The sequence below is a fragment of the Otolemur garnettii genome, unplaced genomic scaffold, assembly GCF_000181295.1.
Source record: "Otolemur garnettii isolate 467f Iridium unplaced genomic scaffold, OtoGar3 scaffold00138, whole genome shotgun sequence".
NCBI classification, from domain to species: Eukaryota; Metazoa; Chordata; class Mammalia; order Primates; family Galagidae; genus Otolemur; species Otolemur garnettii.
Genome location: NW_003852533.1, coordinates 1,326,267 through 1,346,655, shown reverse-complemented (window position 1 = coordinate 1,346,655; position 20,389 = coordinate 1,326,267). Strand labels below are relative to the sequence as shown.

Sequence of the window (20,389 nt, the reverse complement as noted above, 5' to 3'; positions counted from 1 at the left end):
CCAGAAGTCTCCTGTGCCCCTCTGCCATCAGCCTCCTCCTCCGTCCTCCCAGAAGTCTCCTGTGCCCCTCTGCCATCAGCCTCCTCCTCCATCCTTGCCCCCAGCCACCCACTTGCTTTTTCCACTGCAGACTAGCTGCCTTTTCTGCAACTTGATATAACAGATCACTCGGTAGGCATTCTTCTGTGTCTGGCTTCTTTCTCTTAGAACAGTATCTGTGAAATTCACCAGACTGTCCTGTGAAGTGGCAGTTCGCACCCTTTCATTACTGAGTAGTATTCCACATTCTGCTTATCTACTAACCTGATAGCCAGGGGGGTAGTTTCCAGTTTGAGGCTGTTAAAAAAAGCTGCTATGAACATTCATATACGAGTCTGTGTGAGGACATGTCTTCATTTACCTTGGGTGAATAACTAGGAGAGGTCATATAGTAAGAGTAGGTTTAACTTTCTAAAAAACTGCCAGTTTGCCAGAGTGATTTTTCAATTTTACAACACTGCCAATAGTATGTGTGAGTTCAGAACTATCCCATGTCCTCAACCACAGGTGAAATGGTCGATGTCTGAACTTTAACTACTGTGGTGGGTGTGCAATGAGATCTTCTTGCAGATTTAATTTGCATTTCTAGTAAGTAAAAATGCTGAGCCTCTTTTCACGAGTTTGTCACTTATATAAATGTCTGATTTTGTAAAAAGTCTGTTGAAATCATTTGTCCATTTTTTATTGAGCTGTCTTATGAATGATTACAAGAGGTCATTATATAGTCTACACACAAGTCCTCTGTCATGTATTTGTGAATATTTTCCCCCATCCTGTGGCTCTCTTGTGATTCATGAATTTTGTGCCCTAAGAAATCTTTACCTAGTCCAATATAAACGATTTTCTCCTATGTGTCCTTCTAGAACTAGTTTTGTAATTAAACAACAAATCGTTCTTGGGAAAAAACATAGTAATAGTTTACATTCTATTCCTTATCACTTTAATTATATTAAAATTTTAAAGGAAGCCATTACATTTTAACATAAAGGAAAGACACAGCACATAGTTAAATAGAAGTTTCATATTACTCAGTTTTCTATTGTTTTTTTTTTTTTGAGACAGAGTTTCAGTTTGTCACCATAGGTAAAGTGCTGTGGCATCACAGCAACCTCAAACTCTTGGGCTTAAGAGATTCTCTCACCTCAGCCTCCCGAGTAGCTGGGATTACAGGCGTCCGCCACAACGCCCAGCTATTTTTAGAGACGGGGTCTCGCTCTGGCTCAGGCTGGTCTTGAACCTGTGAGCTCAGGCAATCCACCCACCTTCGCCTCCCAGAGTGCTGGGATTCCAGGCGTGAGCCACCATTCCCAGCTTCTACCATTTCATTATACTTGATTTTTCATCCCAAAATATTTAACACAATCAAATAAATATTATAATCAGTTCTTATCCCTTTAGGTCAAATGATAACTTTTTATAAAGTATCAGAATAATAATTTGATAGCTAGAACTATATATAACAAAAGTATATAATAATACACAAAACATTCTGTATAGCAGGTATAAGCTTAAAAGAATAAACCATTTGCAATTAAGTAAAATCTCAGATGACCCCAGAGCATCACTGGGACAGCACACATAGCGCAGGTGACACCGCCTCCCTCCCTCCCAGGCCAGGCCTCCGTAAGGCCTGCCAATCACGCTGAAAGCTCAGCAAGTTCCTTAGATCATAAATTGTTAACCTGAGGCTACTCTTACATTCCACTGTACTTTCTGTTCTTTGGAAATATTCCATAATAAAAACACTTCTTAAAAAGTGAAATTATACCACATAACAATGGTTGTGTGTTCCAGAGCAGGTGGGGAGCAGGAAGAGATGGGAAATAGCAGCAGCCACCATACACGCACCTTCCCAGGATGAATGCTGAGCGGAGATGCGCTCAATGCTAGCCACTCAGGAGACAAATTACAAGTACCTGGTTCACTATCATACACATGTGAAACTATTTTTAATGGGGGTAGGGAGAGCTGCCACAAGGAATCTAAAAGAGCCAAGGCAACACTCACAACGCATCCTCCCTTACGCCACCTTTCTCTGTTCCTATTCTTCTGCTACTCCTCTCTGTTATCCATTTCCTATTCATAACTAAACCTGTTACTTGTACCCAAGGGGCTTTTCTTAAATCCCATAATCTGACTTTCTCTTAATCTGGAGAAATTAGGCGGCAATGGCTAGTAACGTGCAATGTCAATCACCACGACGGCCACAGAGAAGTTCAAACGGCCTCAGGCTTTTATGCCTCAGCGGCTGACTCAAACACTGCCCCCAAGCGTTTATGGACTCTGGCCAATAGGGTTCCTACCTTAGAAAGTGCCTCGTCGTGAACCACCGTATTGGTCGTTAAAAGAACAAGAACTGTTTGAAGTAACTTAAGTTCTTCAAGACTATTTTCCATTAGCTGCCAAAGCATGTTAATAATATTTCCAGCTGCAGTCTGTAAAATAATTATTTTAATTATTACCAACAATAAAATATAGGCATTTATGTCCCTAAATAAGATATGTAAACAAACTTTTCCTCACATAGAGAGGATTTTGTGGTCACAGTAACAAAAAAGGTACTTTTAGATCTATATATTCAAACACATCTCTAGGCTAACTTGGGACTTATTAATCAATTAAGTTTCTCCTCAAAAAATTAAATTTCTTTACAATATAACATCCTAGTTAAATAGAAGCAAATGGCAAAATGCAAATCTGAAATACCTAGTCAAAATCAAAGCTCATTTCCATGATAATATGAATCTATTTGGGTTGGACACAATAATACGGACACATCAGGTCTGACGAAGAAGTTCATGAACTTGGCAACATGCACTTGCAAACAACTTGGTAAGGCTTCAAACCCTTGGAAGGCCAGTGTCCAGCAGCTGTGTGTGATGGCATGTGGTGGCGTCTGGCTAAGTGCCACTCACTATTGTTGTTGCGAGTTTTTGTGCCATTGCAAGCATGCTGGAGCTTGAATTAGAATAACAAACAAACACTAAATTTCTCATTAAACTTGGCGAGAGTGTAGGGAAATCAGGGACACGTTAGTCTAACTTTATGAGATGATGCCATGAAGAAAACAGCTGGGTACAAATGGATTAACCATTTTTCTGAGGCCAGAGAAAGTGGCACTGATGAAGATAAGTCAGAGTGCCCAATAATGAGCACAAATAATGAAAACATTGCAAAATCCATCAAATTACGTGTCAAAATCATCAGCGGCTGTGAGGAGGGTAGCAGACCAAGTCATCACTGACAGAGGAACAGTTAGGAAAATCCTAACCGAACATCTTGGCCAACAACCCATGGCTCTTGCTTCATGCACCAGCTCACACAGCACTGTCCGTGAAGGAAGTAACAGTAAACAGTTTACTGTTTTAGCCAGTAAACAAATAACTATATTGGAACACCCTCCTTACTCCCCTCTTCTGACCCCAAATGACTTTTTTTTCTTACCCAAAGGCAGAGGAAATAGTGAAAGGAAAACATTTTGATGACATTCAGGACATCAAGAGTGACACAACCACCATGACCCTCTTCCAGAAAGAGAGCTCCAACACTGCTTGGAAGGCTGGACGAGACCCTGGCGTCAGTGTACAGCCTCCCAAGGGTGCACATGAAGGTGCTGGATTGATGCTCAGCAGTGAGGCTGGCAGCACCCTTCTCTAGGATGAGCCCCAGAACTTAACTGTCAGACCTTGGACACAAATCAGCTGTCAGCCTGCTGTTTCTCATACATATACATTACTTCATCTACACTTTACAGTATGTTACAGAAAAAAAAATACAACTTAAATTAACAACACATTTGTATATTTAATTTATCTAATATTCTTTAGGAAACTATACTAAGAGCAAATGAATGTACCGTGTCTATCCTTTCAGAGTACAAAATTAAGATACCACTGTCAAATTGGAGAGTAAGATACAAATCCATAGTTACGAAATAATTTTTGTTTTACCATCACCAGGTTAGGAAAAAAATACACAAGTTAATGAACAACAAATAATCACTTCAGATAATCCAGGAAATAATCAGGGTTCTCCCTTCTTACTTTGATAAAAAAAAAAAATGTATGAATTATTCAATGACATAGAAAATTTGCTTGATTCTCAAAACTGTCACCTATATTATTGAACTGTAACCTCTCAGGTTACAAATGACTTGACAGAATGCACTTCATCTTTATTCTTATTTATATGTGTTTATTGAGGAGACAATTTAGCAATATTTTTTAAATTAAGCAGTTTTCTCTTAAGAACGCTGCTATTCATAACATTGTTTTACATTAAATATCATGTATGTTACATTTGCCCCTTAAAACTCCTGATTCGACTCTCAGGACTAGTTCAGATAAGACCTCCGTATTACCTCGGACACGACTTCATGGGACATGAGTCTCTGAATGGCAGCCAAGCACAGCTGAGTGATCTTCGGTTCTTTGGTCCCACAACCCATGAGAAAAGGCTGTACGACCTCTGAGCTGTTCTCTTTCAATGCTTTATTTAGAAAACATACAAAAAAGATTATTAAATATAATTTATAGTTAGGAATACTTTCTTTTACATAATTACAATCAGTAGTGACAATCTTTGGTTTTTTAGTAGTGACACTCTCAGTAAAACCATTTATGCAAAATAAACATTAGAATAAAAACCAGAGGTCAGATAAACACTGCAGACTCTGTATCTACCGACAGCCTTAACTGCTAAGCTCCCCACACTCTGCTCCTAACACTCCATCCTTTGGTTCTCCTCCATCCTCTGTACAAACTCTTCAGGATATGGATTCTGAGTTCTGTCCCACCTCAGAGAAGCACTCTATTTCTTCATACAGAACAGGAGGGAAAACATAAATAAAAATTCATACTCCAGAGCAGAGCCTTAAAAATGGTATGCCCATCACTGCCATCACAATTTAGAACTCCCTAGAATGTTATTATGTGCCTTATTATATATAATTATTATATTATTATATCTCTACAGTCCTAATTTCTTCTCCAAGAAACAAGGCACATCTCATTAAAAACAATTACCATTATTTGACATTAACATAACATCTGTTATGACTGAAACAGAACTTTAACTGAGTGCACACACCACAATTCCAAACTTTAACTCCTACCTAGCTGACTCTCTAAAAAGTTCAAAGTGTCAACTAAAATGTAAAACATTAGAAAATGCACAAATTATACATAATTAAACTTACAAAATGAAATTAAATCAACACATATTTACTGAAAGATGAGTAAGATAGGTTTGTCACCCTTGGAGAATTTGAATAAATAAAATGGAATTCCAAATTAAGAGAACATGAACTTATGAGTGATATCTGTTTCCAAAGTTACTAACTCCACTATTTTTTTTGAGGCAAGACATGTAATAGACACACACATCTAAGTTTTAAAATGTTTTTTAAAAGAATTGAAAGTCAACTAGAATTGCTATTAAAAGTGATAACATTAATTTTATCATTCAAACCCTCACCTTTCTCTTCCCAAAGCTGTCTTTTGGGGATGTGAAATTAAGACCACAGTTTCGTACAGTGTGCTCTGCAAAGCCCCTCAGTGCGCCTGCATAAATCACTGATCTATTTGGCACAGCTACAACAGCAACCACGACTGGCAAAGCCGTGTTCCAAAAGGGCTCCGTCTCCTAATTCCCTTGCTTTTGTAAACACAAAAGTTTTGATTCAAACCTGGAGACATAAATTTTCCTTAATAACATCTCAAAACATTCATATGTTTTTAATCGACAGCCCTAAAGCTCAGTCTAAAGCACTGACCAAGTGACTAAACATCCTGCTGGGTTCCACTTGCTGCATGCCCGAGGGATGAGACCACCCCAGCTCTCACTACTGCTCACCACTGTTACTGAGACAAATGATAATACAGGCTCACAACAGTAACAAGTCACATCTATAACAAGTATGATGTCAACATGTGTTTCTAACTTGAGAATCTCAATCTTATACAGTATATAGGGCATGATTTGGCCCAAGAGACACAGTAAGTAGGTAGGATAAATAGTAGTAAGCCAGAATTTGTAAAAGCCATCCACATGCTGACTGTTCTTCCCACAACACTCCACTGCCACTCTTTACGGCCAACACAACGTGATGATAATGTAAATGAAGAGGACCCAGTGATCTTCACTAAAGTTATCTGCCTGAAATTTTCGGAAAAATAAAGAACAGCACTTGTCTTCATAAAACACCAACAACAAATGCAGTTTATCAGAGTCCAAGAGGCTAATGATTTTAAGACACACCAGTTAAAACTATGACACAATGCTGTCTAATGACGTCATCATCCTCTGGTCACCAGGAGCTCTGGGAGGCCTCCCTTCCTGGAGGAGGACTTCACCACTGCCTCCCAGATTCCTCGTTTCTTGGACATGTGTTTCACTACTATCTCCGAGACTTTCTGCTAAGCCAATGGCACCCTTTCTGCATGTTTTGAGGCTGGTGCTTGTTTGATCAAACCATAAGATGTTAACAAAGTTTGGACAACTAGAAAGACAATAAACAGCAATTAAACTCAACATATATGGTATCAACAATGCATGCAACTGAACTGACGTGACGGTAACACGGAGAACCGTGAACGAGTTCAGGCACACACTAGAAAGAAAACCACAACACCTGCCCACCGCAATCCTGTGATGCCACCACCTGCAAGATGCAGACCAATTTGGGGGGTGTTAGAAAGTGAAAAAAGCATATCAAGAAAACACAGTGAGTCATAGTGAATTGCTGTCCTCGCGAGTTACAGCAAGGCCTGTCATGCTGAGGGAGACATAGGGTAGTAATAAAAATTTTATAATTTTTAATATAACTCAAAGAAATCAAACGCCTATCTCTTACCTCTTCCCACCTTTTTATCCTTCTAACTGAGATGAAAATATAATGGTTAAAAAGAAAGTTTTTATGTTATTCAGAATACAAGATGATCAACAAACTCTATTTATTCTAAGTCTTTTGAAGTATAGTTTGAAAAACAAAGATCTATCCACCGTATCTAAATCACAACCCAGAAAAATTGTAAGAAAAACGTTACTGATTTCTTTTTCTTTCAAAAGTGAAAAAGGTCCTCAGAAGCAGAAACCAATCTGGCTCTTCCAGCTGAGACAACTCCTCTCCCTACAATAACTTTAATGATATGCTAATCAAGTGCAGCTTTATATAAATCCCGTCCTCTGGTTTCAGAGCTGAGAAATCTCATGGAGGAAAAGGCCGTACAGCCATATAACAATGTCTCAGTTTAACAATTTCTATGTCATTTCAGAAAAAATAAAAAGAAACAAAAAATATGATTCTTTTTCATCAAAGTGACTTCAATTTCCATAAAAACATAAAAATAGGTTTTGGAGAGGAAGAAAAAAAATTATTTTCCACCTATGTCTTTTAATAAGCATAAACAGAGTAACACTGCATGTAAATAAATACTGTATTTCCAGAACATAAACCATGAGATCAAAAGACACACTTTCACACACCTGCAAGAGATCCAGGCCCCCATATCCTAGGGGTCTCCTTGCTTTGAGCAGTTTCACTGCATTATTGTAGTTTTTATCCTGAAAAAAAAAAATTAAACTAGGATACCCCACTATGCATCATGTTAAACGTTTTATTGTGATAAATGTAAACATCCATTAAGTAATAAATTTCAATTCTTGTGAAAAAAATAAAATGTGACTTAGACATTTTTCTATCTTCAAAATACTAAAAATCTAGTCTAGAAAAGACTGATAGACCTAACAACATTAAAATAATTTTAGTGTTTGAAAGGTATGAAAATATATTTAAATAATTCAAAAATAAGGACAAATCATAGGCAATTCCATACTAAAAGCACATTATTGGAAAGAGAAAGACTATCTGAAAAAAGATATTGGTTCAACTGGGTAGTAATTTCCAAAAGGAAAAAAATTAAATCCTCACACCACCCTACACGTTATTAGGTAAGGGAAAAAAAACCCAACCATAGAATAAAAATAACTATCAACTCTGTAGAAGGGTGTTCTAAGTGTTAACCTACAAAAAAAAATCAGAAAAATTAGTATAAAAAGTACCTAGATAGTGAAATGAACATTGGGAAAATATAACATAAACATGATTAGAAGTCAGTATTTTTGCTATATAAATAGCTCAAGCAGTTTGATAAGGAAAACACAAAAACTCAAAAGTAAAATAAAAAAAGAAAGAAAATGACACAGAGAAAAATGCTCAACATCAAAAAAAAAAAAAAATTAAAATGAGAAGTCATTTGCCTGCTCAATTACCAGAAAGATTTTTTAAAATAGTAATTCTGGCAAAAATATTATAAAAATACATTTATATATTATTAGCAAAGGTCTAAACTTTTACCTTTTGGGAAAGCAATGTGGCAACTTTAAACATATTTGTACTCTTCAAATTTATAATCTCATTTCTAGAAATGCATCATAAAGAAATAAATCTAAATGCCAAAACATTCCTAACATAAAGGAATGGTTAAATAAGTCGCAATCCACTTGCTGAAACATCACAGACGTACAGCAATTAAAAACATTTTAAAAGATAGCATCAAAGAAAAATACTCATGATATAATAAAAGATATAAATTATAGAGTATAATAAAAGGATATAAATTCAAATTCACAAAGGAAAAAAATCCAAGGAAAAAAAATAAAAGCAGAGTATAGTGTAGACAAATTCTGTCTGTGTAATCTCTCTGCCCAGCAGGCCGACTTAGGAACAGGCATTGTTTACAGCCCCTGTTGTCTTCCAGCCTGGATTACAGAAATAGCCTTTCAACAGATCTCTGCCTCAGGGACAGTATAGTGAAAGATATACTACTTCCTGCTGTCAGAGTAAATTTACTTAAAAATATAGATGTGACCGTGTCACTCCCCTGATGCAAACCCTTCCCATGGGGCTGCTCAGCACAGCACGTGACGACCCTCTGATCTCCTGACACCCGTCCCCTGCATGCTTTATGCCCAGGCAGTACTTGCACCACACCCAGATACTGTCGAGCTGTACACACAAACCTTAAGTCGTCCCCTACCCTTTATCTGCTAGCTGACACCCCTCCAGGCTTCAGATTCCCAGGCTGGGATAGGAGCCTCCCCTATGTTCCCATAACAACCCTGTCTGTGCTTTCATCTCGGCATTTACCATACAGTATTAGAACTGTTTAGAGTCTGTCTCCTTCATTATGCTGTTACATGAGTGACATGAACTAAAGGTGACAAAACTCACGCACTCCAACAATCATAACATGTAAAACCAAAGGCAGAAATCAATGGAGGCTAAGAGATCCAGCTGCACCCTGATGTGGGTTGTCCGTCAGCCTGCAGCTCATGAGTGCACACTTTTTCCCGCCCCCTGTGCTAAACACCAGCGACACAGGAGGAAGAGGATGCTGACCCTGACCCTGACCTCAAAGAGTACATCATCTGGAAAGGAAAGTTCTGGGAGAAGACTTGGGAAAGCAGACAGGAAGGAGCAGAGCAGCTAAACAGAATGAAGTGCACAGCAGTGTGTCTGCACTGAGAGCCTGAAGGTGAACTGCACTACCCACCTTTGTATCTCCCTACTGACTCTCACAGAGTAGTTATTAATCAAGAAATACTGCAGGATCTAGTCTATAGATATTTGTACAGTATCACAGGTACATGTATTGACAAGACAAAATATATTAAATAAGCAGATAAATTACCTTTTTAATGTCAGGACAAAATTCCAAAGTATATTTACTTATTGCCCCTTAAGTTAGAGAGCTTTTATTTATTTATTTATTATTTTTTTGAGACAGAGTCTCACTTTGTCACCCTTAGTAGAGTGCCATGGCGTCATAGCTCACAGCAACCTCAGACTCTTGGCCTCAAGTGATTCTCTTGCCTCAGCCTCCTAAGTAGCTGGGACTATAGGCACCTGCCGCAACGCCGGGCTATTTTCAGAGACAAGGTCTCACTCTGGCTCAGGCTGGTCTCAAACCAGTGAGCTGAGGCAATTCACCTGCCTTGGCCTCCCAGAGTGCTGGGATTACAGGTGTGAGCCACCATGCCCGACCTAGTTAGAGAACTTTCAGTTATCAGACTGTGTAGATATGAGAAAGATAAGGAAAAAACACGTAAGAAAATATGAACACAAATCATATGTGGTGATTATTTAAAATTCTGTATGTATACTGATAGGAGCTGAAAGCAGCCTCAGGTGAGCCACCCATTATGGTTTTGGGTAGGAATTAAATAGACAGTTTTAAAAGATATCATAACTTCATTGCCTTGTTACAAATACATTGTTCAAAAATCAAATTACATAATTTTTATATAATACATGCCTTCTCAATTTCTAATATATTATACAGTAGGATAATAAACACAATTTGTAACATATAACAGTCAAATGCAAGATCAAGGCATGTGGCCTTGTACATGAGAAACTCCATGTTGCTAGCTCTCACTTGCAAAGTTTTATCTTTAAAGAAAAAGGAGATTTTGAGATAATGATCTGTACATCTGAACCAATGCTGACATTACCTGGAATAGTATTCCCACTTATGTCAGCACTCATGACAGCAGTGAAAACAAAGAAAAATAAACATTAAAGGAGAATGCTTACAAGAAGGGGAGGTGCGAGTCAAAGATTTATTCTGCAATGCAAATGATCTTTCCTTAGGAAATAAATCTAAGAAAACTAGAGTTGGCTAGAAATGTGTGCTAATTACCATTAACTAGACTGGCCGATCCTAAATAGGGCTTTTTTACAGCAATGCTTTTTATTTTCTGCATATACAAAAACACATGAGAATTCACTGTCCCATCTCATCTGAGACCCCCTCAGTTGGTTGGTGTCTTTGACATTCCTCACAGCACAGAAATAGTGTCCTAGAGACTCCTCCAGTCTCCAGTAAATACATGTCAGGAAACAAAAAAAAAGTAACCAAAATTTTTTCTCAATATTAAATAAAAGTACTCTACCAATGTGGTTTCAAAACTATATACTGACTATCTTCATTTTAAGAGGCTTTGAGTCTCAAGAGGACAGTGTCTATAAATCTCCATTTGGGGGGCATTAATTGCTATAAACACTTGGTAAAAAGTATTAGGATGAAGTTAAAGAGCTGATATACCTCCTCAAGTACACGGCTCTGGAGACTCTGAGGATCACAGCTGTATGTATAAAGATCTGTTCTAACGTTATCTGAATAAAGCTAACTGAATTGAAATTAATAGCCTATCTATATACATTAAACTCATACAGTGTCAACATTTCTATTGTTCATCCATAAGATTAATTAGCCATTTTACTTGGTATAAAATACTGGAATAGATGGTGATCCTCTGAAGAAATCAATCTTTTTATTATTTTTTTAATCTTCTACCAACTATAGTACCAGTGAAAATTTCTATTAGGGGAGAATTAAGGACTTACCACGTTCCCAGCAATAACATTAGCAGAGGCAAACATCAGAGCGATACTCTAATATGGTTGGCCTATGACGAGTCTCCAACATAGAAATGTCCAGGTCATAATTTGCCTTTAAACACCAAGTTCTCCACAATGGCTGATCCACCCACATGGATCTCCCATTAAAACCTACCTGCGCCCTCCCAGTCCAACCATAGACACCTTGGCTTTCCCCACCACGCTCACTACACCCCTTCTCATATAACATGTACACACACGTGATGCACATCTGTCAATAATATTATGAAACTATTTGGTATTTTGATAGACTGTTCAAAATCAGGGACGCAGCTCTGAGAAACATGCAACTCAGGTGGGTGAACTAAGGCAAAGTCAGAAATCCACTCTTGCCCTACAACTTCTCCCCAAAACCTTCATTTCATTTTGTAACGAAATTTTGAAATTTATTGATACCCTTTTCAAAAAATGTAAGGTTTATGAGAGTTAGAGAGTTAGTATTTGTGCTCTGCAAATTAACTTAACAGGACCACTTTCACACACACCGGCTGAGATCAGTACCACGACTGGAACTGGAAGTGCAGGCTGAAGATCAACGAAGCAAGCAACAGCTACAGTGAAACACCGGGAGGGAGCAACTGGTCTGGAAACCCTGCCACACCACCGCAGCAGCGCAGCGCTCCTGAACCTGAATTTGGTTCCAACACCTATCGTATGACCTTGAGCAGGTAAACTCTGCACTTCCATCTGCTCTATTATAAAATTAGATAATAGCCGTATTTCCATACAAGGTTGTTTTATGTAAAATACTGGCATAAGTGCCTCATATACAACGCTCCCCCCCCCCAAAAAAAAGAAAAGAAAAAAGCCAGTTTCCCTCATTTCCATTTTTATTCTAGAGGCAAGAATAGAAGCCACCAAAGAGAGAGAGGAGGAGACTGAGGAGAGAAAGGGCACCAAGGAGAAAACTCTGGAAAACTAAGTTTAATCAAGAGAAGGTTAGAAGCACATCTGTTTGCTTCTCCCCACTCCACCCCCATTCTCTCCTCACGACCATACGGCCTTGTTCCCAGGACTCAAAACTGACAGCACAACAAATTATACAAAACTACATGATGAACTGTTTATATTCCACTAAAGACAAGACAGGTCTGGGAAGGTGAACTGAGAACCGAGCTTTCATTCAACTCAATCAACAAGGAGTAACTGAATGCCTTTCAGGGGGAAGGTGTGTCTCAGGGATTCAGCAAGAGATGGGGGAGAATGCAAAGATAAGCAAGAAAAAAATGACTGCCTTTCAGGAGTCAGGAGTCTAAACTTTCTGAATTCAGGGATTTTACCGCATTCATCCTGGGGAAACAGAGTCTGTACACAAGTCCGGGCTTTTAACTGTTCTGTACCAGGAATACCACAGGTTAGGGCATGAGGAAGAGATGGTACAGAAGACTGATGGCTTCTTTTTTATAAGATCTTTTTACTATTAGTCAAATTTTTGTTAATTGTTAAATTTTTAATGTAAAAAATTACCTGCCAAAATTTCGGTGTTTCGTGCAGCTATTGTTTTAACTTTTATTATTCCTGATTCAGCAGCCTGCAAGAATAAAAATAATTAGAGCATAAAACTTATTATCAACATGAATTATCCAGGGAAAAGAAGTTACATTTAATAGATAAGTACACAGAGAGTCAGTCACTATCACCTTTTTTAGTCTTCAGAACATCAGATACCGAGCCCAATAGTGACAAAGACACTGAATGTGATAAAGTACGATTAATCTGATCATCTACATGCAGACTCAGCACCACAGCACCCTGCCTCCTCTGCCTTAAGGCAGACCTGGAATATCTCCATTCCCTACAATTTAAATGTTCACAAAATAAAAATAATAAAACAAAAACCTAATGAAAATGATTAGGCTCCTCTTAGGCTAATTACTTCACACCTACCTCCACCCATTAGAAAACAAATTGCAAACCACTGCAAAATTGAATAAAGCTATTATTTGTGATAATAATTGTTTTTTGAGACTGAAAAACCAACCACTTTGTTATTGCTTTTCAGTTATAGCTTTAAGCAGTTCAGCTTTCATGACGTGTCTAAAACACTTCATCATGGTATGGTTAGCTAGCCTGCAAGTCATACTCCATTTTGCAGAATGCTACAAAACAGCACTCCCAACGCAATAGCCCCTGGCTACATGTGACTTGACATACAGGTCTGACAATTAGGTTTGCAAACTTGCTACCATGTGCTTATGATGACAGCACTGTACAAACAACTCAGTAAGGTCCCATACCCTTGGTACACCAGTGTCTCACAGTTGTGTCCATGCTGGTATGCGGTGGTGTCCTGCTGAGTGGCCTTCATTATTGTTGTGTGTTTTTGTGTGCTGTCATGAGAACATTGAAGCTTGAATTTGAGCAACAAACAAACATTAAATTTCTTCTTAAACTTGGCAAGAGTGGAAGTGAAATCAGGGACATGTTAGTCCAAGTTTATGGAGATGATGCCATGAAGAAAACAGCAGTGTGCAAATGGATTGAACATTTTTCTGAGCCAGAGAAAGTGTCACTGATGAAGAAAGGCCAGAGTGGCCAGTGATGAGGAGAACTGACAGAAACATGGCAAACATTCATCAAACTGTGAGTTGAAAGTCTTTGGCCAACTATGAGTACGAGCAGAACTGATGGAAACTTCGCAAACATTCATCAAATTGTGAGTGGAAAAGCCTTGGCCAACTGTGAGAAATACAGAAGCTCCACTAAACATCAATAGAGAAACAGGGAAATCTTAACTGAAAATCTTGGCACCAGAAAGGTGTGGCTCTTGCATCATGACAATGCACCAGCTCACTCAGCACTGTCCATGAGGAAATTTTTAGCCAATAAACAAATAACTGTATTGGAACACCCTCCCTACTCACCTGATCTGGCCCCCAGTGACTTTTTTCATTGCCTGAAGATAAAGGAAATATTGAAAGGAAAACATTTTGATGACATTGGAGACATCAAGGGTAATCTAATGACAGCTCTGAGGGCTGTTCCAGAAAGAGTTCCAAAATTGCCTTAAAGGGTGAACAAGGGGGCTGGCTCCAGTACACAGCTCCCCAAGGGGGATACTTTGAAAGAGATTATAGTGATGTTCAGCAGTGAGGTATACAGCACTCTTTCTACGATCAATTCACAGACTTAATTGTCAGACCTTGTATAGCTAGTCTGAAGTAAGCTGTGCTCTAAGTGTAAAATAAGAAAGTTCTGAAGATTTAGTATAAAAAAAGAATGTAAACTATCCACTAAATATTTACAGTGATTACATGTTGAAATAGTATTTTTAAAATATTGGTTTAAATACAAAATATGTATATATATGCACATACATGTATGTATGTATATGTCTGAGTTTCCCTATTAATTTGCTCATTCCTGCTCAGTTACTGTTACCTCTTCCTGCTTGCTAAGGAACAAGTGGCAGCAGGCCCAAGAGGGTTAAAAATAATTATAAAAGAGCACCAGTGTGCTGTGGGCTCTCTGATGACCAGCGGACCAGTGCACAAACAAAGGGCGTCTGTGCTGCACCACCTGGGGCAGACAGACCGCCGCCGTTTTTGCTGCCTCCACGCATACGGAACCCTTGCTTATATCTGAAGAATTCCCAACTTCATTAATTTCGGTACAAGAGCCTACCTTCCACTACTGAAACTGAAAATGCCAGACACGTGGCTTCCTGCATGCCCTGGCAGTCGCCGCTTACCCACAGAGAGACACCCACAGGGACTGTGAACGTGGAGCCTGGTGACAAAGAAGCAGCCAGAGAATCCTGGCCACAGCAACAGTGGGGACAGAACCGGGGCCCGGAGTGACCAGTGGGCAGCAGTGCAGACAGCACTGGTCTCATGGGCATGAGCACCACCCTGCTTCTAGTTGGTCAGCCCCCCTGTTCACACCTTTTTAGGGCTGGCTCCCTCCGGCCTACTACCAACTCCATGAACCACTCAATAGCCCACCAGCAAATTTTATATCTGCTTAAATCAGAGTCAGCTTTCATCACTCACAACTAAAAAGGTAAGGTTTACACTTAGTTATAAAACTTTAAGAAATGTTAGTGTCCCAAATTAAATTAACATGGCTACTAGCAGAAAAACACAATCAAAATCAATTACTTTAGGGAAAGATGTGATTTTTTTTTTACTTGAGGCAATCAATGTATATTAGAAACACCAGAAGTTTTAAAAAATCCCAATGTCCAGATTGCAACCCAATTAAATCAGAATGACTGCTGGTGAGAGTCAGGCATCAGTATTCTAAACTCTCCAGGTGATTCCAATACACAGTCAAATCAGGAGACCACAGCAATAAAGCAAGCAGGAGATGAACTGAGCTGAGGTGGAGGAAGTGGTCAGATTCTGAATATACAGTACTTTGAAGAGGTACAAACCACAGCAAATTCACTACATAAAAATCAAATAGAAGAAATGAATCTGTGGCCAGTGAAATGTCTTCCGCCGTCATTTTCAAGTTTAACTTCCCCCTTCTCATGATGCACCTATATACTTTGTGTCTGTCCAACTTCAATATGTGGTTTTGCTTCTGTGTCAACAGAGACTGATTAAACTGAACTGTCATAAATAGTATAATTTGTCCCAACTTCCTGAATTCCATTCATACCTTTTTAGAAAATTTTTTTGACCCTCATCTTAGAGTCCGAAAAAAACTGTAATAGTTTCAAAATCTGTCCTGTAGCATGCTAGTATCGATCAGTAAAGGATCTCAAATCTGCCAGACACTCTTCTGACTTCCTAAGATGAGTAAGAACTGAATCACGGGTACGTCTGTAGCTCAGCAGCTAGGGTGTCGGCCACATACACTGGAGCTGACGGGTTCGAACCCAGCCTGGCCCTGCTAAAACAACAATGACAACACTAACCAAAAATAGCTGAATGTTGTGGTGCACACCTGTAGTCCCAGCTACTTAAGAGGCTGAGGCAAGAGAATCGCTTATGCCCAAGAGTTGGAGGTTGCTGTGAGCTGTGACACCAGAGCACTCTACCAAAGGTAACACAGTGAGACTCTGCCTCAAAATAAATAAATAAAAATAAACGACAACAACAACTACAACAAAAAAAAAATAGCCAGGCATTGTGGCGAGTGCCTGTAGTCCCAGCTACTTGGGAGGCTGAGGCAAGAGAATGGCTTAAGCCAAAGAGTTTGAGGTTGCTGAGAGCTATGATGCCACAGCACTCTACCCAGGGTGACTAAGTGAAACTGTCTCAAAAAAAAAAAAAAACTGCAGTTAAACACACTGCAGTATTTAACACTTCTTACTCTTAAAAATTAATCTTTCTCAAGAAATATCTTCTTCTTTTTCTCAATACCCTTTGCTGACTCCTCTTTCAAGACCACCTAGAACACTGTCGGCCTCATTTCTTACCCAGTAAACCCTTCCTGGGTGACCCCACTCCCACCCCCATGTCAGCAGGTTCCACTCTACAGATTCAACCAATGCAGATCAATAATACTCTTGGGTGGCGCCTGTGGCTCAAAGGAGTAGCGGGTCAGCCCCATATACTGGAGGTGGTGGGTTCAAACCCAGCCCCAGCTAAAAACTGCAAAAAAAAAAAAAAAAAAAAAAATACTCAGGGTGGAAGGGAACAATAAAAAATAACACAGCAATTTAAAAAAAACAAGAAGAAATATAGTATAACAACAATTTTCACAGCATTTACATTGTATTAGGTATTAGAAATAATCTAGAGATGGTTGAAAGCATGTGGGAAGGTGTCTGTAGGTTCTATGCAAACACTATGTTTTGTATCAGGGACTGGAGCATGCACGGACTGTGGTGCCCACAGGGACCCCAGGCCCACTCCCCTGCAGATATGAAGGATAACCATAACTCCACGGTTTGGAATACTTTCTCATGCTAAGACTCCAAAATCATATTCCTATCCTTGACCTGTCTCCTAAACCACAGAACTTACTCATTAAATTAAATGTTTAAAAGGTACCTTAAGTTGTTCAAAACAATTAAGGTTAACAATTAATTAAGGTATAATACTCTGAACAGGACGTTCAAAACAGATGTTATCATTTCCCTCAGCCCCACCTCCCCCGCAGCTGAGAGGCCTGTTTCCACTCCCCACAGTCCCTGGGTTTCTGCACAGCAGCGTCACTGATCCGGTCACTGCTCAGATATCTGGCCTCCATCTCCCATTTCACAAATCCAACCAGCCACAAAGTCGATTCAGTTAACATATCTGGGACTGGGCGTGATAGCTCATGCCTGTAATCCTAGCACTCTGGGAGGCCAAGGGTTCCTCCTCATGCCTGTAATCCTAGCACTCTCTGAGCTTACAGGTTCGAGACTAGCTTGAGCCAGAAAGAGACCCCATCTCTAAAAATAGCTGGGCATTGTGGCAGGGCATCTATAGTTCCAGCTACTCGGGGGGCCAAGGCAAAAAGATCGCTTGAGCCCAAGAGTTTGAGGTTGCTGTGAGCTATGACGCCACAGCACTCTACTGAGGGTGGCAAAGTGAGACTCCGTCTCAAAAAAAGCCAAAAAAAAAAAAATATATATATATATGTATCTTGTACTCTTTTTCTTCTCAGATTCCACTTGTACTTCAAACTCTCATCATCAGCCTGAAGGAAGAGATGGCTCCACCTGCACTCCTGCCCTCCTCTACCCGCTGCCTCAGTTCTGCAGCAGCTCCAGCCTCCAGCACCTACTGTTTCTCACACTTGAGGACAGTAATAGAGGATGTCTTTTAAAAGGGAAAAAAAGTCTCACGGACCTACTCAGTCACTGAAAAATTAAAATGTGTGTGTAAATACACTCAGGAATATACTCTTTATAGCTCTTAAACCATAAAGTCAACAAATTAACAAATGGAATTCAAACCCAAATCAGCCCTAATTTAACGGGACAGGTAATGCTCTGCTGAAATTAATCCACCAACACCATGAAAACAGCTACCGACCCATGGAGGTGCAGGTCCCTCACTGTCACCCTTCTAGCACCAGGAGCAGTGATGGAAATAGTGTCTCTCATCATTTCTCTCTATGACAAATATTGGGATGTCTTTCCACCTTTAGTACTGTCTATGGCTTGAACCTGGACCTCGCCCCACACACTGTGTTTCTTTGTTCTAGTCATGAGCCCTGAGAGAATAAGAAACTCCCCTGACTTATCACTCTGCATCACTCATACCTTTCACAATGCTGCCAGACAGGAGCTACACTATAAATTTTCCTAAAGAAACAAACAGAAAGTTCTAAATAGTATCAGAAAGACTTGTTGGGGTGTGTGTGTATATATGTACCAATTCAGATTCACTCAAAAGGGTGAGGGAGAGGGAAGGCCTTGAGCGTCTCACGAACTGAACATTCCAGAGGTCTGATTCAGATCCATGAGGCCATCCGGGCTGCCTCTGCCATTATCCTGCTCTGCCCAGTTCCCCCGGCAGGTTCATCCCCAGGCTGCTTCCGATCTTGGCAGCAGAAAGGCTGTAGCCATCGCAGGCCTCACCATTTCATGTGACACTGTCCAGGAAGAGAGAAAGTGTCTCTCTCAGCAGCCCGTGAGGAAGCTTTTCCTTCCCAGGAGCACTTGCTAGAGTTATGTAGCTCAGGCAAGAACAGAGGTGCGATGGGGGAGTGGGGAAGAGTTTAAACTAGATTCCGCTAATCAAGGTGCCCTGGGATCAGGCGTGAGAACCCGAAGGGCTGAAAACAAGGGAAGAGTGTGGCCCAGTGCAGAAGGAAGCCAATGGGAATGGATGGCAGGGAAGGAGTTAACCGTGTCCACCACTGGGAACTACGGACAGACTAAAAAAGAATTAATGCTGCTTCCCTTCACAAAAGTTCTTGTTCTGCTTTTTAAAAACACATATTTTCACAACTTCTATGAGAATAAAGCCTCAAAATTTAAACAAATTTATCAAAGGTCCCAATTAATTATTCACAGGACACAGCGTGAACAAGAGCTAAAGAAGAAATGTGAAGGTGGGTGTGGTGGCTCAGCCTGGGACCCAGCACTCGGGAGGCTGAAGTGGGTAGACTGCCTGAGCCCAGGGGTTTGAGATCAGCCAGAGCCAGAGCCAGACCTCATCCTAAAAAAATAAAAAATAAAAGAAGAAGTACAAAATTCAAATTAACAGCAACTTAGATAAAATAATGAACTCATGAGACAGAAGGGAGGTGTAGAGCTGCCTAAAGACTGGAGATTTCAGATGTCAGGCAAAGTCCACAGACCTCAAGTCCACACTCGGAAGTACTAAACAGATGTACAACACTCCCTACCTACACCACAATCAAACCAAAAAATTTTTCTTCCGTAACAACCTATTATTCTATAACCCTAAGAGCGCCTAAAAATATACCTACACGACATTCTATTCAGAGCTTCTAGCTTCTAGAAAACAAAATAAATTTTCTTTACCATAGCGAATGAAAGACTGGAATGCAGATTGTGTGACAATGGCCGAGACTATCCAGGAGATGTGCCCACGCTGGACAGGTGGTATGCCCTTCCCTTTCCTTAAAACATAGCCGTCCACATTGTTAGCAGCACCTCCTATACACACGACTGCTCTGCATTATAGTGCATAGAAAATTAACAAGATCCAATACAGGAGTTAGGCAAAAAATAAGAAAATACCTAAAAACTCTATCAGAAAGTAGCATTTAAGAGTTACAAGGAAATAACTTTATAGCTTAAGAAAGCAGAGGAAACACACTGGACTGACAAGCCAGGGCAGGAGATGCCACTGTGTCTGCTCTAGCAGCGAGCTTACACTCCCCCAAAGCAGGAGCTCAGAAACGACTTCAGGAATGAACAAATGAATGAATGAGTGAATGAGAGACTAAGGAAAGAAAATCAGAAAATTGTCTCCAAAGTTGACTCATTCATGCAACAAATGGATAGGCAGCATTGAAAGTAGGATTGGG

At 39.8% G+C, this 20,389-nt stretch overlaps 1 protein-coding gene across 1 annotated transcript in view; it reads right to left on the bottom strand.

Annotated features, from left to right (window-relative positions):
• The window catches only part of MON2 (MON2 homolog, regulator of endosome-to-Golgi trafficking), a 111,401-nt gene that overhangs the window by 82,088 nt on the left and 8,924 nt on the right, over nt 1–20,389 (bottom strand). The window contains 3 exon segments of the mRNA XM_023518411.1: nt 2,343–2,474; nt 4,400–4,527; nt 12,971–13,034. Of these exon segments, the coding sequence (XP_023374179.1) occupies nt 2,343–2,474; nt 4,400–4,527; nt 12,971–13,034 (324 nt within the window).